Source organism: Conger conger, chromosome 13 (assembly GCF_963514075.1).
Source record: "Conger conger chromosome 13, fConCon1.1, whole genome shotgun sequence".
Classification (NCBI taxonomy): Eukaryota; Metazoa; Chordata; class Actinopteri; order Anguilliformes; family Congridae; genus Conger; species Conger conger.
Genome location: NC_083772.1, coordinates 43,674,847 through 43,700,948, shown reverse-complemented (window position 1 = coordinate 43,700,948; position 26,102 = coordinate 43,674,847). Strand labels below are relative to the sequence as shown.

At 44.3% G+C, this 26,102-nt stretch overlaps 1 protein-coding gene across 1 annotated transcript; it reads right to left on the bottom strand.

Annotated features, from left to right (window-relative positions):
* Window positions 1–1,588: 1,588 nt before the first annotated feature.
* Window positions 1,589–25,292, bottom strand: si:ch211-136a13.1 (HHIP-like protein 1). Its single transcript, XM_061216577.1, has 9 exons — window positions 25,014–25,292; window positions 16,160–16,806; window positions 14,335–14,478; window positions 9,512–9,840; window positions 6,722–6,848; window positions 6,122–6,261; window positions 4,706–4,787; window positions 4,413–4,495; window positions 1,589–4,305 (listed from the first exon to the last, which is right to left on the bottom strand). Exons 1-9 carry the CDS (start codon window positions 25,290–25,292, stop codon window positions 3,251–3,253), a joined length of 2,886 nt encoding a protein of 961 aa, XP_061072561.1. The 3' UTR covers window positions 1,589–3,250.
* Window positions 25,293–26,102: the final 810 nt, after the last annotated feature.

Here is a 26,102-nt window from a genome sequence, read left to right as displayed (position 1 = left end):
TAGGACTTTTTGAATTCGTATTTGTCTCGGTACTGCAGTTCCTCAAGTTCTGGTTGTCTTGGTATAGTAGTTGTAGTAACTTGGCCTTTCTATCTTGTGTATTGGACATATTCTCAGTGAGTATTATTAGGAACACCTGTACACCTACTTATTCATATGATTATCTAATCAGCCAATTGTGCGGCAGCATTGCAATGCATATAATCATGCAGATACGAGTCTGGAGCTTCAGTTAATTTTTAAAGAAATGTTTAAGAAATGAAGAGACTCCAGACAGCACAAAATGAAATAATTTCACTAGCTTTCAGCCAGAACACATAACCTCCCTGCATTTTATTAGCCTTAGGTGGCTGAAGGTGGAAGAGAGTGTCTCAGATCAAATTATGTATGACCCAAAAGACAGTTCAAAATGATGTCCCTAACTATCTGAGCAACTATTTTAACTGCATTAGTGAAAACCATAGTCACAGCACTAGAGGGAGCACTACAAATGTTATTCCCTACCATTTTAACAGCTGCATGGGGAAGGATACTTTTCTGTATATGGCTGCCAGTATGTGGAACGGGCTGCCAGTCACATCCTGTGTTTGCTCTCTGTCTTTGGCGTTTGTTATTTCTGTTTTTTTCACGTTGATGTTTTTGTCTGCACAAGAGATTTAGAGGTAGTAAGCTTGGCGGCCAGCTTCAAGATAATTTTAGATGGCTAAAATAAACAGTTTACATTGTCTAAAATATCTTGTAAATGCATTCCAACAGATCTTCACAGTAGTATTCGTAAGACGGTGCGGCAGGTCCTGGACATCGGCCAGTAGGCTACTATCTTATGATTACCCTCAGGTGCACTGGCTGCAGAGTAACCCACCTGTCAGTGAGACCACGACTGCAAATTCATGCAGAAAATTTGGGCAATTCAGAACTGAGACAACAGAGCACAACCAGTAGAAAGGCGCAAAAAATGATTGAAACGCAGGCAAGTAAAAAATATAACTTGCGCTGTTTATACCCATGTAAATAATTTGTAATCAATCGACATGTAAGAAGTCTCTTGTTTGTAACCTTTTTAAATGGGCCACCTTTTGTGCTACATATTTTTTGTATATTATATATTTTGGTTATAGGTTTGTAATGGCTGTGCTGTGTTTCTTTAATTATTCAAATAGAATGCTTAACTTCCCATGCAGTTGATGGATATGCATGGTTCACCAAAACATCCTTTACTTTTAATCATAGGGAGCACCATTTTCCCCCGACCCGTACGATTGTTGCCCAGCCTTGTCGAGGTGAGGCTGTCAGGATTAGGACCAGCAGTTAAGATGATCTTCATCCCATTAGGTAGTGGACCTGCCAGCAGGGACCGCTGCCGTGCCATAAGCGTGCATGCCAACTGCTCTCACAGGTTTTTCCTTGCTGGGCAGTTGCCTGTTCACATTTTAATATTCAACTGTCTTGCTCTGAAACATTTGGGACACATTTCCAATGATTCAACCTTTTCTTTTGACTTTCTTAGTTTATTAATTACAAAGACACCCTGTGCCTTGGGAATATACAGTGTGCAAACAGTAAAGCAGCTTTTACAATAAAGCAGAGAATGTCCAGCATCTTCTTCATCTCATCAGCAGTATTATCTTTGTAATAATACAAAACCACACATTTCCTTGTGTACAATAGTTTTTAACCAAACCTTTTCTCTAAAATAGACATTTTATTTCTGACCAATGTTTACAGAGTCAATACACCTTTGATTGAAACATAACCCAGCCCCAGCCCTAGTACCCCAAAACTGTAAATATTTTTAGCATTTTATTCTAATATGTTTAAATGTCATAGGTGTGTTTAGTCTAAACAAGGTCACCTTTATCAATTTTACAAATCGGTGAGTTGTTGATAATTAATAATGTTTGTTTACCAAAATCAGCCCTAAATTTCTCATTATCTGAAGGTTTAGGTCTATATAAAATGGCTCTTCTTCCGTACAGGTTAACATTATAGGTTACTTTAATATCGTCCATATACACATAGGCCTATTATAGCTCATTGCCGTCGCCCACTCTTTGCCATATCTGGCTCCCGGCAATATGTCTGCTCAAAGTGTTACGGACCACGCAGAAATATGTTGTTACTTATTTAGCTTACGGGACTGGGATTTTTTAAATTTTTTTTAATGATATATTGATGAGATCTAGGCATATGCTCATTTGGGGTACAGGTACCCTTTAAGGGTGGGGGTGCAAATGACACTTCTGTCATGCAAACCATTTCAGGGCCAGAGAAAGGAGGGCAAATGTCTCTTTTTTCAGCAGAGATGATTGTTTAAACTCACAGAGAATATTTAAATAGGTACAGTTTAAAGTGTCACTGCTTTTCCCCATTGAGGTAATTTCACTGATGCCTGGACGCAGAGCACGTATTAGAATCTTATTTATCTTTAATCGGAACTTCAAGACCAGTCAGAATTCCTCTTAGACATATTATCTTTAAAAGACATAACTGATTAGACTGTGAAAATTATGCTGAGCCTTCTGGGAAAAAATATCTCAATATTCATGGAAGAATAAAAATGAATTCTTATATTTGTCAAATCCACACCAAGGCCTCACCTCTCAGGTGGATCTCATGAAATGCTGACTGAAAAAAACTGATATACCCAGACAGGCACTTGTGGATTAATTCAGTCAGTAAAGATGCTTTTGATGGCATGACTGTTTTTACTCTGGTACACTACGTTGGTAGTGGGACATTAACCCTAAAGCTGGGCATTCAGGGTAGGCTCACAAGCCTGAAGTAGGGGAGGCAGAAACAACCCTTTATCGCAGTAACTTCACAGATGAGCTTGTTTCGGTTGTTTTGTCCCAGCAAGTGCCTCCTGACATCCAGTCAAGAATGATCAATTATTTTTGTACTTAATTACATGTGATGTGATTAACATTGTATACTTCCATTACACATTTTTTAATAATAGAAAAGTGATTTGGATATATGATAATTTATCATAAAATAGACAGTGGAGAGCAACTCTGTCCCAATTTTTCAAATTGTCATGTGAAGTGCTAAAAGTTTGCGAAGTTATTTCCACCACATTGGTTGCAAGCAAATAAAAAAAAAGGAATTGGCTTGTGATGGATGGTCCATAATCGAACCGGTGCTCATGTCCATTGTGCAAAACGGTCAACAATCAGGCACCTGTCCATTTGTAGCCTCCACCAGGGGGCTTCAGGGGAAGACCAGGGGGCACCTTGCGGGGTTCCTGCCCTCAGCTCTCCCCATACTCGTCGTAGCCGCACACCACCCCCACGTCTTCCTGGTGCGAGCAGTTGTGCATGCCGATCCTGGCCCGCTTGCACTCCAGCAGGTTCTTCTCCGTCCCCTCGCACTCTACGTCGTCCAGAAGGATGCTGAGGCCTTCTCCGGGGCCCAGCTCCGCCCGTTTGGCCACCCGCAGGGCCGCAGGGAAGCCCAGCTGTCGGCACACCACGGTGGCCGCCTTGCTGTTGAACATGTCGTCGCACACCGTCCCCCACTCGCCCTTCACAAAGATCTCCACCCGACCCCGGTCGCTCAGGTTCTGGGCGCTGACCAGCCGCACCGCCCCGGTCCGCGCCTTGCGGCGCCTCTGCTTCCTCGACTTCGGGCCCCGGCCCTTCTTGTTAACCCGGTTCTCCGTCGGGCTGTCTGACGAGTTGGCCTTGTCCTCCAGACCTTTCAAGGTCTTCTCCGGGGACTTGGGGATGGTAAAGTTGGGCCACTGTGTCTTGGAGGTGGGCTGTGGTGTTGAAATCCAATGACGTGGCCTTGGGGTGGTCTGGGGGTTTCTCGTGTAAACGCCTGAGCTCCCTGAGGTCCTCAGCACTGGTGTCTGGGTTCTGACCGTGGTGGGGTGCTGCCTGGTAATGGGGCGCACTGTAGGCTGGGGAGTCCTCCTTCCGGCTGGGGTTTGGGGGACCCTGGTCCTCTGGGTGGCGGGTGTGGCAGTTTGGCCCGTGGTCCTGACACCGTACTGAACCGGGGGCGTCAGGGTGTGGCGTGGCCTGGCAGGCGAGGTGGTAAAGGCCGGCCTCACTGTGGTCGCCCAGTTCCACCTCGGTCGGATCGTGGTGGCTACCAGGGCAGGTCTTTGCGTTACCCTTTGGGCAGTGGTGCCAGAGGGACCCGTAGCCACCCTAGTGAGCACCCTGACGGTTGTGGCTTTCGGCCTGCCAGTGGGTCTTCCTGTAGGGCGGTTGGTGGTGGTGGTGGTTGTGGTGGTGGTGGTGGTCTTTGGTGTGGTAGGGGCTGCTGTTGTGGTGGGCTTTTTGTCAATCACAAACTCTGCAGGCAGAAAATAAGGTTTCTGTCATTTCACTAAAATGTCAGTTACATTAATCAGTATGGCCTAATGTTAGTAGAAGACATGCTTTGTGTGTGGCATTGCTTACCTTCCTTTGGCCTGAAATGAATCAACTTCCCCTTCACTTTTACAGGAGTAGGCTTGAAGCTGCACTTGCCTGGAGGTGCTCTCCTGAATAGATATACAGCAGAATTTTATCACAGATAGCACTTGCTGATTATATTACAGGCACCATTTTATATATTGCCTCCTTCAGGATTTTTCTGCATCAAAATTGCATGTGGCTTTGGGTCCTCTACCAACTGGCAAATCTCATAAAGGTTCCAGCACCCAAATAATATAACTGTTTTGGTGGTCACACCACATACATTTTTCTCTTACCTGGAAGGGTCTACTATCTTATAGACAAACCCTGCTCGAGAAGCAGCACTTGGGACCCCTGTAGACATGAAGTAGAGTTCCCCTAAATGCAGAGAAAGCAATATTTGTGTTTGCAGGCAGTGTGAGACAGATGTCAGGCCTAGATAGTGCCAGCAGTATCCAGAAGAGGGTGCAAGTGAAACGCAGAAAATGAACAATAGTATGGTAATTCTATTGCTATCCACTAACTCCTTCGATTTTCATTGTTTCTCAGTGAAGTGGTTGGATTTTCTTCCTTATATTAAACCACCAGCATTATGAGCCAATACATCCACATTGTTCCACTAAACAGTCAACTAAAGCCCCTAGTTTTGTACTGTATTATTTGCACATTGGACTTTCAATATCCCTGTCATGGTCTTTTATGTAAATAAGAAAGAACTGTGGTCCCAAATTGACTCTCATGGGACTCCCACAGTACCTTGCTCGGATACATTTTTCTTCGTCCTGTCACTGATTCCCAAATAATAGTGGGGTAATTGAAGTCATCAATCATAACAGTCTTACCTCCCTGACAAGCATGTTTCATATTTCCAAAGAACATTGAAATTACACTACTGCCTGACGCTGATGGTCTATAGCAGGGGTGATGGTCTATAGCAGGGGTGTCAAACTCCAGTCCTGGAGGGCCGCAGTGTCTGCTGGTTTTTGGTGTGTTTCAGCACGAGATACATTTCACGTGCTCTCATCCAAAGTCCACAAGTCTTTAATTGGCTAAAGAGTCCACACACCTTATTATCAAGGCCTTAATTGGCTGCTGATTTAAAGGAAACCACAAACACCTGTAGACACTGCAGCCCTCCAGGACTGGAGTTTGACACCTCTGGTCTATAGCATACTCCTATATTCTGGCGCTTTGTGTTCCCTTAGGACAGGGGTCGGCAACCCTGGTCCTGGAGAGCCGCAGGGTGTGCTGGTTTTTGTTGTTACTCAGCACTTAATTGATCAATTAAAGCACTCGATTACTCAGTTAATTGGCCTCACCTGGTTTTTTAGGTATGAATCAGTTGCTGGTATTAAGGCGAAAACAAAAACCACTGCCTTAGGACACAGGTGTCAAACTCCGGTCCTGGAGGGCCGTAGTGTCTGCTGGTTTTTGGGGTGTTCAGGGTTCATTCAAGTCATTGATTGGTTAAAGTATCCACACGCCTTGATCTCAAGGTCTTAATTGGCTCAATTGGCAGCTGATTGAAAGGAAACCACAAAAACCCACAGACACTGTGGCCCCTTGGGAATTCAGTTTGACACCCCTGCCTTAGGAGCTTTTTCCCAAATATCCTGGGTAGGCATGAGTTGGTCAATTACTGGAATTTACAGCTCAGTAAGGTTTTTTTTTTTTAATCGAGAGCTACACTTTCAACTCTCTTTCTTAATTACCTGCCTCGTCTTCAGCGAATGAGATGATGTACTTGTAGTAGCTGTTGATGAGCTTGGGGAAGCGACAGGCTTGACTTGTCCCCATGCAGACCTCCTTGTACTGCCATTCACCTCCATTCTCCCTGAGGGACATGAGGCGTCTGGCACACAAAGCCATTTATTATTATTTTTCATTGACCACTTAAACTAATTTGGAAGATTACTGCACCAGTTACTGGACCAATTTTGCACAGCACTAAACCAGCTAGCTGCATGACATGAAGCTACTAATGCAATTCAGTGGTCCATAATTTGAAAACTGTGCACAAAGGATTCATTTGGATCCTCAATCTCAATTTTTTCAGTATACATCAAGCTATATAAAATGACAATATGAATCACGTGCAAGTTCTAACATGGAAGTTACCCAGAAGGAGGGAATCTGCTAAGTACTGTCAAGATGATTTACTTGTTTAGTTGCGACCTGTTCATATTCAACATAATCACCACTCCAAAGATGTGCTTGAGAGGTTTGGAATAAACCTCCGAAACTACTCCTGCTCCGCCTGCAGTTTTCTCTCTTACCAACCTGAATGGAATGGAGATGCTTTGCATGCTTACCCACTCATGAAGTCCCCAAAAATGTAGAGTCCATTGAGATTCGGCATCTCGCAGCCTCTGTAGATGTAGCCTCCAGTCACCGACTTCCCCATTTTGTGGGGATATGCATAAATGGGAAGGATGTCATCTGGAACAAAACCATTCACCAACCACGTCATTTGATAACACTATCCCCACTGCCTGCACAAGAGTATCAGATCCTTTCCTTCATCACTGTAACTGTGGGACTCTGATAAACATGGTGGTTACTCAGGTATAAAGAGGCATCACCATAAAGAACATCCAGTAATCCATTGCTATTCACGCTATGGCTTACATTTTATATCAGCCATAGCAACAAGTTTGCATTATTTCCTGCAATTCTACAGCTGTGGTTATTACTGACATACTGTATCTAATGCACTACTTAAACCAATGTGTCAAATGTGTCAATGTTAGCTAAGAACTAAGCAATCTCTGTAAACTGTGTATGTATCTACCTGCCAAAAGGCACTTGGTTTGCCGTTACTCAAACGCCTACTTATGCAATCACTTGACCACTTGTTATGGACTTGTTTCTGATGACAAAATCTGGCAACACTGCTCTGGAGCAGTAGCTAAATTTTGTTCAATTAACTATATGTGGTATACTTCTGCTGGCGATGGAAACTCATCCTGAAGCTGTGGTCTTGTGTTCATGGTACAGTATGGTGTATGGCAATGGAAAAGGGGCGATATGATTCAAACTTCAGCCTGAACAGTGAAAGGCATACTAAGCAGGATTTTCACCTTGAAAATATTATGAAACAAACATTGCTACTAATTGTATTTGTTATTCTGAAAACTCCTCGGGCCTCTTCTGGGCGTGGTCTTTTTAATTTCTGTGCTGTATCTGAAAAGCATGTGTCCAATACATCACACACGATTAGGAGACAATGAGCAACTGTAGTGGTGAGCCGGGTTTGAGAGAGATTAGCCTTGGTGGCTAACCATTAATCAAGTGGCTGGCCAGCTTTCAGTAACACTAATTAGCTGCCGAGTTATAAGCTAACTAAATTCAGTTTTGTATGTCAGCTGGCCAGCCGTGACAGCTGGGTCCCGCTGCAGAGTGCTAACATCACTGCTTATATTTTCGGGAGATTCTGCCAGCATATTTCCTCTCCTGGGCAGTGAGCTCATGCCTGAATCCAAAACACTCCCTTACTTTCAGAAGACTTGAGATGTTTGATAAAAAATAAAAGCAACAATGAATGAACGCGTTTGTGAATATGCATTTTTATGTTAGCTACATAATTGTGCAGGCAGGCAAGGGAGCAGAGTAAAATCCACTCGTGTTAGCACTAGCATCAGTGGCTAGCATCACCACTAGCTAACGTTGAACTAAAGTTAGCTAAATAAGCAACACAAACACAGGTGACGTAAGTTAAATTGCTACCAAAATGGCATGTGCGGAAAGCCGCTACTAAAGCTGATGTTTTACAAATAATATTTTGGTTTTCAACTTATTGCTATCATGTCACACAATCGTCTGCAATGGAGAGGCAGGGTTGAGAATGGCTCATATACATTTGTTGTGTACAAACACAGGAACAAAGCAAGGAAATACATTTCTGCATAGTCTGCCTTTAACCTGTCATGAAGAATAGACAGTGACAGGTGCAAAATGAATAAGTGTAAAGTTAACTGAACAAACCAACAATTAGTATTGTAAACTAAATGTAAATACAATAGCGACACTATTATCCAAAATTAATACTGCTACTGAATTTCCAAATTAATGAAATACCACATATGAAGGAGTCAGCAGATGGAATGCACACCAATGAGCCAAAACATTATGACTACTTGCAGATATAGCAAATAACGTTGGTTGTCCTGAAACAATGCCGCATATCAAGGTCTGGGATATATAGTATTAGACGGTAAGCGATAAGTTGCGGTTTTCATACTCAATGTGTTGTATGCGGAAGAAATGGTCAGGCGTAAAGTCCTGAGCGACTTTGACAAGGGCCAGATTGTTATGGTCAGATGACTTGGTTGGAGCATCTCCGAAACGGCAAGGCTTGTGGGGTGCTCCCGGTCAGCAGTGGTGAGTGCCTACAGACAGTGGTGCGAGGAGGGATAAACCACAGACCGGCAACAGGGTGTTGGGCCCCAAGGCTCATCAATGCGCAATGGCAACCAAGGCTATCCCTTCCGGGCCAAACCGTCAGAAGGGCTACTGTGTCACAGTTAATGATGATTTTAATGATGGTTACGGGAAGAATGTGTCACAACACACAGTGCATCGCACCCGGGGGGTCATGGGGTTGCAGACCAGTCAGAGTGCCCATGCTAACCCCTGTCCACCATCAGAAGTGCCTACAATGGGCATGCGAGTGTCGGAACTGGACCTCGGGGGAAATGGAAGAAGGTTGTCTTACCGAATTGAGTCAGCAGGATAATGTGCACTGCCACACTGCAAAAATTGTTATTTTGAGAAATGTGAGGAAGAGGCCAAGATGTTGCCCTGGCCTCCAAATTCCCCAGATCTCAATCCGATTGAGGATCTGTGGGATGTGCTGGAGCTAGTCCAATCCACGGTGACTCCACCTTGCAAAGTACAGGACTTAAAGCATCTGCTGCTAACGTCTTGGTGCCAGATACCACAGGGCACCTTCAGAGGTCTTATAGAGTCCATGCCTCCATGGGTCAGAGCTGTTTTGGCAGCACATGGAGGACCAACAGCATATTAGGAAGGTGGTCATAATACTTTGGCTCATCGGTGTATACCCTAATGCCAAAATATATTAATATTTCATACACTCTTACCAAGAGAGGAGTTTTTACACATCTGTTTGTCGTAGCAGGAGAAGCCCTCCTTTGCTCTCCAGCCATAGTTTCCACCCTTGACGATGAGGTCCACCTCCTCAAACTTGTTCTGTCCCACGTCCCCACAGAACAAGCGGCCATGCCCCTCCCCTGTGATGGGGTCACCCCGGTCAATGGAGCAGCGCCACATGTTCCGTACCCCGTAGGCGTAGACCTCAGGCCGGGCCTCCTTCTCCCACAGGAAGGGGTTGTCGGAGGGGATGCTGTAGGGGGCACCGTCGTCGTTGTTGTCCACATCGACACGAAGCACTTTACCCAGCAGTGTGGACCTACACACAGGGGTCAGAGGTCAAGTGCATTAATGTTTTACATTTGCATTCCAGTGCAACTTGAACAAAGTGTGTATTTAAAGGTTCAAGCAAAGAGCAGAACATTACATTACATTTGGCAGACGCTCTTATCCAGAGCGGCATACAGTTGATTAGACTAAGCAGGAGACAATCCTCCCCTGGAGCAATGCAGGTTTAAGGGCCTTGCCCAAGGGCCCAATGGCCCAACGGCTGTGCGGACCTTATTGTGGCTACACCGGGATTAGAACTACCGACCTTGCGTGCCCTAGTCATTTACCTTAACCACTACACTAAAGGCCACCCTGCAGAACTAATGCAAAGTCAACCAATGTCGCAACCAATGGCAGTAGTCATTGTAGTAGTAGTGACAGTAGTCAGAGTGCATAAACTTACAACATAAGCGCCATTGTTATTGCACAGGAAGTTTCAGTAGCTAGCATTTGGGAGATAATTTGTTTGGGGTTACAAAAATAAATTAGGTTAGTAAATACCTAATAATATCTTATTCTATTGGAGGGCAGATTACAGATGTGACTAGATGTGATTTAGATTAAATAGATGAGAGAGGAATAATCTGGGAATACACAATATGAATGAGACAGGACATACTATAAAGATATAAGGTGTAATAGTTCAACAGATTACATGCAGCAATGAGGAATGCAAAGCAAACACCTCTAGCTCACCCCTATGATAAAAACATACAGAGCCTGAAACAAACTGAGATAAATAGGAAAGTACAAAGTTAATCATTTTAAGCTGTGTCATGGTTATTAGTGAGCATTCTGTGTGATATTCTCATCCAAGGTCTAACTTCCCTCACTGCAACAGATGTAGACGGGGATATTAAATAAAAAAGTATGTAGGTAACAACATCAACAATGAGTGCTGGATACTTTCAAGATATACTTCTGTGATCTCTGTGTGAATTACTAGGTAATTGCCAAAAAGTATCCACCAGTCGCTGACGTTGTTGTTCTATTGGTTGTTACAAGGTAAGATGAAGTCTTACCTTGTTTTATTTAAGAAAATTAAATAAAAAGGTTGGTCTCAACGTGTATTTTCGTCTTATATTTAGACTTCAAATTTGCTAATAGGGAAAGAACATTTCACTTGTCAAGCAAACAGTAACTAAAAACAAGCCAATATTTTCTACTTGGGATAAAGAATAAAGATTTAAGTCTATTTACAAGATCAAAACATATGGACACTATCTTTTCTATTATGCCAGGATTTTGATTGATCACTGCAGAGGGGATAGCCTCCTGAGGCCCATCTCTGGACGGAATGTTCTTGCCTCCTGGCATGAGCAATGTAGCTTAAATGCGACGTCCCCTTTGAAGCTCTCCTTCCTGCCACCTCCCCGCGCTGCGTCCCCAGGTCCCCGCCCGGCTGCTGCTTCACAGCACGCCGCAGGGGTGAGGATAGAGGACAAAGCCGCGTAGTGTCCAGGTGACCGGCGCTCTCTCTCACACATGCCAGCACCGCTCACAGCAGCCCACGGTGTCAATATTAGCCTTGGCACTGCGCGTCCTGAGCACCTCGGCTCCAAGGCCCTGCTGTCAGGTCCGACGTGCTGAGACGGACCAAATACTTCCCTGGTGTGAAATCCAGCAATGACCAGCTGGAAATGACCAGCTACCAGCTGTTCCAAAACATAGCTTCAGCTGGTTAAGCCATATTGGGTATGGCGCTGGTCTGAGCTGGTCAGCCAGCTACCAACTGTCCTGAAAACCTAGCTTGAGCTGTTTTTCTCAACAGGGTTAGCAGGATGAAGGATAGTATCTCACAATTATAAACAGGGGGTTCACCCTGCAAAATAGCCTGATGCTTTCACACGAACATTATCCGTTGGACCATTAATTTTACACTAACTGTTTTTCACCAATTCAATCTCCTCCATTCATTCTCTCTCTCTTCAGTCACCTTGCCTGATTCATAGCGCCAACAGCAACACAGGGACAGACAGTGCCTCATTGAATGTCATGAAATATTATTATAGGGAGCCTGCAGTCTTACAAAATCCCCAGAAGCTGTACACAGTGAGGACAGCATCAAAATCCTTTAAAAAGCCTCCTCGTTATCCTCAATATGAACACGTGGGGACTGAGCTGAGTATTTGTTTGCATTATCTCTGCTGCCTCCCTGTGGTCACTACCCTGATTACACTACACTGGTGGAGAATGCTTACAGTTGAAATAGGCAGACATTGTCAGCTTTGGTTTAGTTTTAGTTTTGGAAACATTTTAGTTGACAGGTTTTTGATGTCTTGACCTGTTCATACACATTACTTGATCACATTCTGTGGTTTTCTAAACCTAGAACTCCATGCAGCTTCCTTGACAGCGGATTTGCATTTTGAATGTTTTAGCATTCCTTGGTTCAAATGGTAAAAAGACAAAATAACAAGGATTGATTCTTTTCTTGTCACAGTGCATAGTTACTGTACATGACAGATTTTTTGATGTCTCAATACGATTCTAAAAAGAAAGATGAATTCAGATTTTACCACTCGGTGCACAATTTTTAGCGCTATTCTTTGTTCTTCACTTTTTTTAAAAGACAGTGGCCAGGCCATACTTTACCATTATTACTCCATAACTGTACAAAATGGTTTCAACGAAAAGTCAAATAAAGAAAAGTACACCTTTTAAAAAAATCAGGAACAAAAATAAATCTGAAAATTTTTATGGATTCGCTCACAAGCATGGTCTTTTTCTGTCAAGAGGTAAATCTGTCTTTTCAAATCCTTTCCTAAATCCACTGTTATATTAGCAATCTGCCAAAGTGCAAACAGATCTTAATCAGCTACGCCTTGATCTGCTAAATTAGGTTAATATTGTTCTGTGGTGGTTAAATGCACCCATATATTGTCATTACCCAGATATGGAACACGGAATAGTCTCCGTGTGCATATTACATATTCCTAAACCCAGTCTTTAATATGATTTTAATTTGAGTTATCGCTCAGCAGATTGTTGTTTAGAATACCTTAAAATTGAATAACACACCAGGCTGGGGGAATTTCTTGATTTAAAGCTGTCAGACTCCTCTGCTGTAAAATACTACTCTTGGCCCGGTCCTACAGGAGAACACAAGCCAAAGATCAGCATGCACTGGGAGGAGGAACGTTCAGTTTCCCGTGAAGCTGTTTTTGGTCCACTGGATTTACACACACAACGGTCAGCAATGCATTCAGAGACCGACCACACTGCTGACCATTCATGTGCACAAAATACATTTTAAAAATCCTTTGTGACAGAAAAGGAAAGAATGGCCATTCTATACATAAATACTATGTTATGAAGATTAAAATGTATTTTTGGAATATACGGGGGCTGAAATTGGCCAGACATCAGTTAGACTTCTGAGCGTTTATGTTCAATAGCCTTCCAAACATTCATGTGTACATTTCAGCTGCAGCTGAAAATATTCACCTTGGCACAGCTGGTGGAGTTTCCTCCTGGCATGGAGGAAATGGCACTACCCTGTGAGACAACACAGTGGCACAGAGACACCCAGCCCCAGCCTCCTGCTGCCTGGCTAGGTGTCTGAGACCCTGGTCCTAGAGAGCTGCCCGGTCTACTGGTTTTTGTTTCACCTTCAAATCCAGTTCAAACCGGTTCAGACACTATGCGAGGTACGTGTTTAATCGACTGCTTCATTTAGTAAATTAAGTGCTGAGAAACACTAAGAATCAGGAAATCCCATACTGATCCTGGAGCAGGGTGATCACTAGTTCTTCTGATGTTAAAGATTTGGGGAAACAAGTGCAGGTATCACTACTATTGTCCTTAAAATGTCCTAAGTCCTTGAAAGCTGAGGGTCGATGCATTTTCCCGGTTTTAAGGTCATTCAAGTTGCAGGCTGCTGCAGAAAGGAAGGATATGTGACCAAGAGAAGTGTTGGATTTTGGAACATTCTAGCAAAAATAATGTGCTGAGTTGTATTACGTGATATAGGTAAATATGGGATAGACCAAGGAGGGAGTTATGTACATATGTGTGGGTATTTAGATGGCGATGCAATGTACTATAATGATGTTTTGTACATGGGTGATTTTGTACATGGATGTATTATCAAAAATGGCGCAGACTCTTATTATTCCTACCCAGTCAGGGCTGGCTGGCACCTGCTCAGTGCCTGTAATGCTTGCTTATACAAATATTTCATGCCATCTACTCAAACAACTGAGCACCACAGCTATTTTTCTTTAAAAAAAGTACTTTTAGTGCTTTGTTTTTAGGATCTGTTGTGGAACCAGTAGGTTGTGGATATGTGACCATGTTATGCTATAAAAAGTGCTAATTGCTGTTCGGAGACAGAGTGGAGGAGGCAAGCAGACTTCTAGTCCAGGTTGTTTGCTTTGGCATCTGGAAATGCTCGAAGTCTCTAAGCTGTCAAGTCGTGAACATAACCCTATTATTTGATATGGAAATGCCAGCATGTGTTTTTGAAATGCTTTGCACTCACTTATTCTGAGAGTTTCCAAACTTCCCAAAGGGGTCTCCTCCTCTGCCTCCATCACCAATGAAAATGTAGAGGTACCCATCAATGCCGAAGAGAAGCTGTCCACCATTGTGATTGGAAGCCGGTTCCACCACTTCCAAGATGGTTCTGGAAAAATAAGAATTAATTGCAGTGTCATTTTTATATTATCATGCTCACAGGGTCATGTAAGTCTGAAATCCTTTTCACTGTGCTGAATAATCTGAAAGAAAGAATACATGTGTGACCATAACAGTTGAATTGAGTTTGTCAAGTAAGATATATCCCTGTGATTCTATATTATATGATATATGATAATCCTTTCCTTGGTTAAAATCATATCTCTGCCAGACAGTAGTCTCCTTATAGGAGCTCACACTCAGGCATCTTCAACTCACCCTTAGTTTTCATTCCAACTACAGATACTGAAATATATTTGCTCTTGGAGAGGGAGGCCATTTTGGAAGCCTCAACTCCTGGTTATATAACGTGTGTGTAGGCAGTGGTTCTGTTAGGAGTATGAATCTTGAATGCACCGATGAGTTCATTTATCTGACCCCCACACAGGTATTTCACTGATACAGTTAACATTGTCGAAGCCAGGTATTTCACTTTTTTTAGAAGCAGGAATTTGTGAAGTTCTTTTGAAGATAATCTGCTGTTCTGGCAGTGAAGCTTGACGATTACATCTTGTATTCATTGCATGCTATTTCCCAAGAAGGGAATCAGAAAGGTTAGTTTAGACCAAAAATTGTTGGAAGATGAATTGCGATGTGCTTTCGAAAATCATGGCACAATATGTCTCATGAGCAAAGACTATTTCCTTCTGCATGAAGTACAATCTGTGCGAGACAGAAATATTCCATGTTGATATAAAAACACACCTTTCCAACTGTTTTTAGTCCTCCCTCCTGATTTCCCCCACCCCCCTTTCTGATATCCCTATCCCCCCTTGTCTAACCCCCCCCCAAAAAAAAACAAAAAAACATTTGCACTTATGATGACTATATGTTTAGAACAACACTTCATGTGTATTTTATAGTTATGGATGTGATGCTTTGACTTGTGGAAGAACCTATGCACTTGTAAGTCGCTTTGGATTAAAAGCGTCTGCCAAATGACAAAAATGTAAATGTAAATGTAAATGATATATCGTAACTCACCATGCTCTGAAAGTGCTTACACCAAGTTAGCTCACCTTGTTCCGAACCGTGCAACTTGCATTACGATTAACAAAAAATGACTTCCAGATCGGCTTTTTGTGTGTGTGTAAAGTGTAATTCCGTCCGTTTTCATAAAAACATTTCAGCATACAGTGACATGGTAATAGAGCTCTGCTTTGGTGGGGAAGCTGTTGCTAACGAGAGACCACGAACCAGGCAGGTTTATATGGCGGTGTTTGAACCATCGTTAGCTAACACAGCAATGTTATTTGTCTTTTTCGCTATAATTATTGGTCCAATTCACATCAATCAAAGTGTTTTAATGTCTGAGATAGTTAATAAGCAACCATAATCACAAACCCCATTCTTCAGGAGAAAAACCATTGAACAGATGGTAACTTCTGGTAGAAGTAGCCTGTTCAGAAGATAGTGAGTTTACGTTATAAATGAGAAAACATATTTTGTGGATGGGACATGAATACAGATCATAGTGGGCTTGCAAAGGTTACGATTGAGTTAAGATTGAGCTTTTTCAGTTTCTATTTTGTTGGTATGAACACACACACACTCACACACAGATGCAGGCCTCCTTCCCCACCCCTGGTCAATGCCCTGGCTCTCTTCCCAAGCCCAGACACAGTATTCACCTTTCTGAGGAGTGATCGAGCATGTTCATATCGGTGGTGGACAGCGCAAACTCGCTGACGCGGATCCTCTCCTGCTTCTTCACCGCCACCGAGTAATACACGTAGGCCTTGGGGACGAAGGGGAAGCGCGGGTGGAAGGCCAGACAGAGGAAGCCCCTCTCATCCCCAGCCCAGGGGGAGGTGAGCACCGCGCGGGTCAGGTTCAGGAAGGGCCGGTCCACCCGCGACCCGTTGGGCAGGTACACCCACACGTAGCCCAGCTGCTCGGCCACGAAGAAGCGATGGGTCCCGTCGTTGGCGTGCACCATGACCACCGGGTTTCGGAGGCCGTTGGCCACCTCCTGCAGGCAGAGCTGGAGGCAGCCCTCTGGGTCTGCCTGCACGGAGCCCAGGTTGGCGTTCAGCTCGGTGTTGGACAGCACGTTGGGGTAGCAGTACTGCGGGTCCTTGAGCTCCAGGTAGGCGCAGAAGCGGTCGCGGTCGTCCTCGATCCCCACCGCGGCGTCGTTCTCCGTCAGGAGGCTGAGCACGTAGCGACACTGGTGCCAGAATTCGGAGCAGTAGTCCCCACACAGCCCTGGCAGTTCTCTCATGGGAGTGTTGGCATCTTCTGCGTCATACAAGTGGGCAGAGTAAGGAGAGCATTCCTGCAATTAAAAGGAAACCAAGATTATTTGAATCCTATTTTTTGGTAGTCAGTCACATCTTTTGCGAGAAAGCCAAAATATGTGGCATTTGAGGTTTGGACTCAAAGTCACTTCTGCGACACGTTTCAGCTGACTCGTTTTGAACTGGCCAGCCGTTCTCCACCACTATGTCCGTCAGACAGTTTCCTGTTTAAAAACAACAGCTCTAAAAGTAATCATCCCAAGACAAAGAGCACCTGCTTGAATTGTACCCCCGTCACTTCCAGAAACCATTCCAAAACCTGTGATCTAGCATGTGCTCTTTTGACTGCACTTTCCAATATTCACCAGTTAGCAATGGCTATTTTGGTTACAAAGAAGGTATATTTAAAGTACTCTTGGACTGCACAGGCCCTCATTAGTTGCTGGCCACAAAATCCACACCCCTCTTATGATGTTGGTAGACCACTGGAACTGTGCCGCAGATACTGTCGTGGAGAGATTTCCAACCAGAGCCATGATTGGACATAAATGTGGTGGCGGTTTCACCCCATTACACAGAAAGAGCATAATGGTGTAATGACTGGAGATTTCAGGCATACGTGGCACATCATCTGCATTTCAGATGAAGAGAACGCAGGCCCGTGCTTCCACAACACGCTCAAATGTTGTGTTTGAAATGAGCCAGCCAAAGCTGAAACCAGGCAGGCAATCACGAACCTCAGATCGTGGAGAAATGCGCTTTGCCGCTTTGACCAATTAAACAGCTAATCTTATGCTTTGGGGGAGGTGCATTCTGTCTCCCTGCTGGACCTAACCAACCAAATATTTTCCCTTGTTAATTAAGTATTATTTATATTATCATTTCCATGCTTCACAACAGCAACCAACATTTGGAGATGTTCACAACTTTTGTATATTAAAAAAAATTGTATTTGTTGAATTTGTGCTTTGAACACAAAGCAGCCTTATATCCTGGCCAAGTAAACACCAATCACATTCTCCTTCACATTCAGGCTTTGTGTTTAATGAGCATATGCAAAACGTGTGCTGTACTTATTATCATATACACTGCTTATGTAAGCCTCAGTGTGCCTCTCTTTGTGTTTCCCTCCCCCTGCCTTGCTGTAAAATCCAGCAATGCCAGCGTGACCAGTCTGAATATTAAGCTGGTCAAGCTGGCCATAAGTTGGTGTAGCTGGGTATGAGCTAGTGAACCAGCATGGCCAAGCTGGTCATGTAGCTGGTCTAGCTAGGTATGAGCTGGTCAATTAGCTAGTGCTGGTACCTTTTCATGATGGACAGCCAGTTACTAGCTGTTTCAAAACCTAGCTTGAGCAGTTTTTTTTCAGCAGGGTGTTGCTCACTCTAAGCAACATCTTTGTCTGTCATGTCTAAAAAGGGGTGACATTGGCTCTGGCGGTAAGAGCAGGTATCTGGTAGTCAGAGGTTTACCGGTTCCATTCCACCCAGGGTGTGTCGAAGTGTCCCTGAGCAAGACACCTAACCCCCTAACCCCGTAACCCCCAAATGCTCCTGAAGAGCTGGTTGGTGCCTTGCATGGCAGCCGATTGCCTTTGGTGTGTGAGATTGGGTGAATGAGAGGCATCAATTGTACAGCACTATGTAAATGCCAACCATTTACCATTTAAAACCACAGGACAGGATTCAGCATCTCCAGACTCCAACAGTCGATGAGAGCTGTCCCCAGAGTGCTGAGTTACAAAGTATTGCTCGTGGCTCGCTACTCGAATGGCCCCCTTTTAAATGTTACTTTGACTGATATGTTTATCACGCCTAAGCCCATGATTCATTCCCAGTGGTAAAATGTGTCAGCTGAATGATTTGCCTCCTCATAATTGGTACTCTCTTTGAACTTGTGCCTGGTCGTGAATTCAGTCTGTAATTAAAACAGCTTTATTGCTCATACGAGGTACAGATTTTTTCCAGTCTTTTTTCCATTTGACCATTTGGTCAGTTCTGCATGAGCGAGACAGCACCTACTGTACCATGCCTTTCTCTGGCTCCTCCAATGAGTAACACAACAACACAACATGGACGTGGAAAGTGAAGCAACATCAAATGAGAGGGAGAGCTGTTTTACTGTAGGCCTGTAATGTCACAGCTCTGCTCTGGTCGTAGGTGCAAGTGACATATGCTTTATTTCCCAGCATGTGTAAAGTATGCTTAATTAATGATTCAATGAAACCAACCGATGTCAACCAATGATTCAATGGAATCAGTATTTGTCAGATATTTTTCCAAAACAATAGGCATCACAATTATTGGCACCCCTAGGGGACATGTTTATTTGTCTTATTTTCTACACTGACCCAAAAAATGCTGTTCTGCAGTTTACTGCGATCCTTATGCATGCAGCATAAGAGGGGTGATGGTGTCTACGGAGGAAAGGGGGGATCTGACGTGACGTCTGTTTCGAGATTTATGGACATAATTTCCAGGCTTTCGGTTCCAAGATTGAGCCATCACTGATAGCAGCAGACAGGCGGCTACTGTGCCAAATGGCGTCTTTTTGGAAATCAGAACCAGATGCCATCACTCCCAGATAGAGTTATAAGCTCATTTCTTCTGTGGGGGTTCTGAAGGCACTCTAGAAACTGCGTTGTGTTGGTTTATGCGCTAAGAACACAACAGAAGGGCGTTCAGAATCCTGATGTCAGTCTGTGGTAGGCGACTTATCCTCTATGAAGGATTGTGATTCAGTACAACCATCGCATATGCACATGATACATTCAGTGGCTACTTCATTAGGTACACCTGCTCATTCAAGCAAATAGCCTGCTTCTGCAAACAGCGAATCACATGACTCAAATTAAATATATAAAGCAGGCGGAACCGGTGAAGAGGACAAGATGCGTGATCTAAGAGACGAAGCGACTACAGTATGGCATCTCGGAAACAGCTGCTCTCCTCAGACTTTCACTCAATACAATCCCCAGAGTTTACAGAAAATGGTGCAATAAACTAAAAAAACAACCAAGGAGTGGCAGTTCTGTGGGCGAAACACCTTATTTTTGAGAGAGGTCGGAGGAAAACGGATAGACTCGTTGAAGTTAATAGTAAAGCCACAAATTCTCAAATAAAAGTAAATAGCAGTTTACAGCAGTGGTGTGCAGAAGGGCACCTCTACAGCAGCAGAAGGCCATGTCGGGCTCCACAGTGGGCCTGTGATAACCAAAGCTGCATGGCTGAAGATTGGAAAAATTTCGCCTCGCTTAAGAAATCTCAATCTCAAGTGACACTTGTGCATTCAGTGGCTTGAGTTTGTGAATTTTTTTTTATTTTATTTTGAGACTTTCCTTCTGCAGTTTCTGCACAATCTGCACACAAATAGCTATCGCTCCAAAAAAAAGCAAGTAAGCCAGCTGTTATGTTCTTCTATGGTCCCTTTCACCTGCTCAGATGGCTAGCATGCTTAAACAATACCTTAGTCCTAGGTATCTAGCTTGCTATTTTAATATGTATGTGTCTAACAATGGCAGTTTGTTAGCTGACGTGTCCAGCTGGTTAGGTCTGCAAATTGTCAGTTTGATTTACCATTTCTCTTGATTTTCTCATTTTCCTTCGATTTAAAAGTGAAACTTGGGAGATGCCTTCAACTCAGAGTGAAATGGGTTAATGTAGATGTGTAGCAAAAACAGAAATAGATCAAATTGCTTAGCTCAACCATACACGCACACGCATTTGAAAGGGGACAGTAAAAACGGTTAAACATATGGTGCGGAGCAAAACACCGTATATTCTGCAGGATCCGTGTTACTGAGTTTCCAGAATGACTCACCAAAACACACAGAAATACCCTCTAGAGGAAATCCCTGTAAGGACTTTCCTCTGAAGGTTTTAGTCAACAAATAAAAATTGCACCCCAACCACAACGGTGGAGGCCGCCCTGCTCCTCTGCCCACCCCCTTGTCCCTAACCAGCATCCCTGGAAGCATGAAAGGGCATCAGAGCTGCAGAAAACCCAAATTCCCACACAGGCTGAAGACCCACCTCTTCAGACTGCACCCTGACTCCCATGGCCCTATCCCCTGTCTCATTTTGGCTTACCTTTTGGGATAATAATATGAAAGTTATAGTTGCATAAAAGCAGGTTAGTGGAACTTCATTTAATTTTCAATGTTAAGTATTAATTTGCTCAGCTCACTTTACATTTATTGGTTATAAGTGGGCCCTCTTGGTGAGTAACGCACGCAAATAAAGTGACAGTGGAGGTACATTTCCCAAATGTACCCTGAAAGTACAGTAATGTACTTTACTCTTTACTCTTTACTCTTGGGTGCTGGTTAGGAGTACAGTTTTATGTGCCTATAGGGCACTTCCCCAGCGACAAGCATTTGTACCTTTTCAGGCACGTTTAAGCTGCCAGGCTCAACTCCTCACTGCGCGATCAGAAATCCGAGACGTCCTGTTTCCCCGTGCAGGGGGAAGTAGGTGTTTGGCCTCTGGCCGGCCGGGAGATAGACCACAGACAGGCCTTGTGGTCCTGATCAGTGTCTCAACAAAGCCGGCCATTGATGGAGTTTTCCCTGGGGGAGCCGAACAGCACTGGGACTCCGTATCTCTACAATGGGTCTGTTGCTGTGAGCTTGGGGTCCACACAGAGCTGAGAGTAGGATCTGACTGTACGTATGTATGACCCATGCAAACTTGAATCAGTCCCACCAGGATTTTCCCGTGCTTTTTTATGATTATTACAGCTCAAAATGGCTGAATTTGTAGTGGCATTACATATATATTTTTTGTAATTCAAGTTGTCATGCTTCTTTGGGTAATTTTGTGTCAGTGCCAATTAATGTTTTGCTGTTAAACATACGATATTAATCAAACTAGCGGTGGCAGACTAGCTGATAATATGACTGAAGCAGCTGTCTCTATCAGTATGCAAACTAAATGCCCTGGTTAAAAAAACCGCATCGTCCGCCCTTCCACTCTCCCTTTCTTGGAACAGCAATAAGGCAGCAAACAAGGCACGCATGAACGTGTGCCTAAACACCGCACACAGATCACCATATCTCTAATCCACCTTTAGGCCTGTGCCAAACGTTTCTGTGTATGGAGAGCCAAACAGTTCAAAGGCCAGCATAAACTAGTGCCCTATAGGTACCTAAAATTCAAAATTTGCGCCTTGTACTACAGTAGCCCTTCTGTCACCTTAGACCAGACCGGACAGCCATTGTTGCCCTCGCATATCGATGAGCCTTGGGGCCCAACACCGTGTCACCGGTCTGTGGTTTATTCCTCCTCGCACCACTGTCAGTAGGTACTCCCCACTGTTGACCGGGAGCACCCCACAAGCCTTGTCGTTTCGGAGATGCTCCAACCAAGTCATCTGACCATCATGGTTTGGCCCTTGTCAAAGTCACTCGGGTCTTTACACCCTGGCAATTTCTCCCTCATCAAACATGTCGACTATGAGAACCAACAGTTCACTTACCGCCTGATATATCCTTGACATGTGCCATTGTTACAAGATAATCAGTGTTATTTGCTTTATCTGTCAGTGGTCATAATGATTTGGCTCATCAGTTCATTCTGGGAAAATATATATTATAATGTATAGTGTATGGGTATAGTATTTTCAGAGTTATCACACTAATTACACCATCCATTTTACAGCATTACAACTTAATCAAATAACCTTCATTATGCATATGGGGTCCGGCCTGCTCACCGTCAACTGCAAGGAATCCAGGATCCTGTTTATGGCCTGCTAGCCAAACTGCTGGTCAAAGCCCCCTTCCATCACAAGGGGCTGATATATTCTTTCAAAGATCTTCATGACCAACTTCTCTTATATTATGATTCTAGTTAAGGAGAATACATTCTGTGTTACTTTAAAAAGTCTCCCTTAGCAACACATACTGTACTGTAAAATGTATATTTGTAGCGTATAAGAATGACACAAATGTGCTGAAAGTAACGAAGTAGTAACACAAAATATTCTTTATATTTTGATGATATTATATTATTTTGATGCGGCTACTATGTTCAACCACTGTATTGCACGGGGTACAACATAATTTATGCCCTCTTTCATGCAAAACATGGGGGTACTGTTTCGCAGCTGTAACTTGGGTCGGTAAGTGAGAACGGTTTGCGCTCTTCGTGCTAGTGTGGTCAGTGCGGCGGTGAGCGGTTTTTTTCCTGCATAGAAGCCTGTTTGTTGATGTATAATTTCAGCGGACAACAGTAAATATGGATTGGTTTTTTTTCTGTAAACATTCTAAACCAGGGGGGCGATTCCCACGATGGTGAAGCATTGGCACTGTGTGAGTTAACTGCCTGTAAATGTCGGTTCTCATGTCGGGGGGTTATTTTATTTCTGTTGTAATTATTGTAATTGGAAACATGGCCACACAGGGATTTACCCAAATCTTTCCACGAAATGCTGTGTTCATTAAACGTGAAGCAGTAAAGACTCTTCTGATGTTTCCTATTTCTTTCTCATTCTGTTCTCCATTTCCTGAAGCCCATTGTACATTGCCGCCATATGGGCAGCACTAAACAAGGTCTTTAAGGGAAACCAGATGCTAAACATAAGTTCTGAGAGCTAAACAAATGAAATTGAAAATGAGTTTCAAAAAGGTATTCGCAAAGCATTGATGCCAAATGCAGATATCTTGACTGTAAACCACTGTTACGTTTTGAAACAGCCGGCAGGTGGTTGACCAATTGAGACCAGCTCAAGCTGTGTTTTGAAACAGCTGGTAGCTGATACTTTCAAGCTGGTCATAGCTGGATTTGACACAAGGGTACTTGTGTTTGCTATTCTAAAAATTCCTCCTTTTTTATTTTTGCACTGTGTCTGAAAAGCATGTGTCCAATACACTGAACTCATATGTTCTAAGATCCAATACTAGAAGGAGGAGAAGGAGGGCAAGAGGAAGCATGTAAGGATTGGTGACTACAGTGGTGAGCTGTATTTGCAAGAGATTAGCCTTGGTGGCTAACCAACAAGCAAGTGGCTGGCTAGCATTCAGTAGCATTACAGAAGTTTACGTAAGTAAGTGTACGTAAGCTGGCGGGCCATGATAGCTGGGTCCTACTGCTCAGTACAACTTCTATTTTCGGGAGATTTTACCGGCTTATTTCCTCTCCTGCGCAGGGAGCTCATGGCAAAATCCAAAAGACTTTCTGAAGACTTGAGATGTCTGATAAAAATAAAAGCGCCATTGAATTGTGTAGTATGTGTATGTATGTGAGTATGCATGCCTATGTTACAGAATTGTGCAATGTTTCCTTCCTGGTGACCTGGCTAGAATAGACAAAACTCTTTTGTGAGCTGAATGAAATACAAAAACAAGTAACCTCAGTTAAATAGCTGCCTAAATGGCTTGTGCGGAAAGCGACTACAAAAGCAAAGAGCACAGTTTACAAATGTAATGGCGCCACATGCATGCAGCTAAATGGAAATCCTACTTTCACATTTTCATCGTCATGCTTGTCAAATGTTCAAATGGCGAGACAAACAGCAGAGTCAGGACTGTGGTGAATTTCAGCCTGTCATCTAGCATACACCATGACCCTCCCGTGACACGTGCACACGGCCGCACACACACTTTGGTGTGCATGTGTGAGTGCATGCAAACAAGCATGCACACAGACACACACACGCACATGCATACGCATGCACACAGACACACACACGCACATGCATACGCATGCACACAGACACACACACGCACATGCATACGCCTGCACACAGACGCTGAAAACTAGGTTTGGTAGACATCTGTCGTTGTTATGTGGAAACCCTGCTGTAAAATCCAGCTATGAATATTGAGCTGGTTAAGATGGTGTTAAGCTGGTCTAGCTGGGTATGAGCTGGTCAGCCAGCATGGTCAAGCTGGTAATAATGGCGGTCATTCCTCTGAGCCGGTTTCAAACTGTTTCAAAACACAGCTTGAGCTGGTCAACCAACGACCAGCTGTTTCAAAACCTAGCTTCAGCTTTTTCTTTCAGCACGGAAGTAGTCCCTGCTTCTAAAGGCTTCTTCTGAACCTTTTTCTCTAGGGTCCTCATCGCACTTGTCCAAGTGTTCAATGTTCACTTCATTGTACGTCGCTCTGGATAAGAGCGTCTGCTAAATGCCTGTAATGTAATGTCATCTAAAGACTTGCCCATAACCCCCTCCATAACCCCAACCCAGCACACTCTGAGGTCAGGTCCCGAAGCATCCCAGCGGGGGGGCCGCCGGAACTTACCTGACACAGAATGTTGCGGATGTACTTCCCGCAGGTGAGGGAGCCGGAGTAGTCGAAGTAGTCCATGATGGCGTAATACCTCTGGGACACCAGGTTGTCCTTCTCCAGGTCGCAGCAGCCGAACTTGCTGTACTCCTTGCAGAAGAGCAGGGGCTCGGGGGGCTGGAAGGGGGGCTTGTAGTCCAGGCATTGGGGGTGGGAGAGCACCGTTTGGGGCCCCCGCAGGAACAGTGCCCAGCAGCAGGGCAGCAGGAGCCGCTGCCAAAGCGCCCTGCTCATCGCAGTGCGGGAGAGCGGCCCTGCTCAGCTCGGGTCGGTGCGCCGGGCTCACACTGGCGCGGAGCGGAGCGGGAGGATGCTATGAATGCCCGTTTGTGTGTGTGTGTTTGCGCACGTGTGTGTGTGTGTGTGTGGGGTCCCCCCTTACCTCCCTGCTTGCCTGTGCTCTTGTGTTTGCTCAGGAAAGACCTGCCTGTCGATTCTGGTTTAGGCTGCGCGAGTCTAGAGTCACCTTTCCTTACCCAGTCCAGCCACTCTTCCATATGCAATCTTACTAACCCCCGGCTCTCTCCTCTCTCTCTCTTTCTCTTTGTCTATCTTTCTCTGCCTCTGTTCCCTCACACTGTTTCCTTTGCTCTCCCTGTTTGTCCTTTGCAAACTCTCTTTTTTCTTACTGCCTCGCTCTGTCTCTCCCACCCCTCTCTCTTTCTCTCACACATATACCGCAGACACTGTTTCTCCTATCCTTCTCCCTACTTCTCTGTCCATTTTCCGCTCACTTTCTCACACATGCACAAGCACATGCAGTTTTTCTTCTTCAGCCTCTCCTCTCTCTCTCTCTCTTTCTCGGACTCATGCATTCCTTGCCATTGCGTCTCGCCTGTATCACCAAGCTGTGGCCGCCCTCCCCCTCCACATTCCCGCTCTCCCGCTCCCTCTCTCTCTCCCCTGCTGTCTCCCTCAGCCCGTCATTTCCCACTCCCTTCAGACATAGTGCGGGAGGTAAAGGGGGGGTCACGCACATGAGCTGGAAGTCTCGAGCAATGGCTGACGACATGGGGCTCACACGTAGCTCAAAAGTGCACGTGC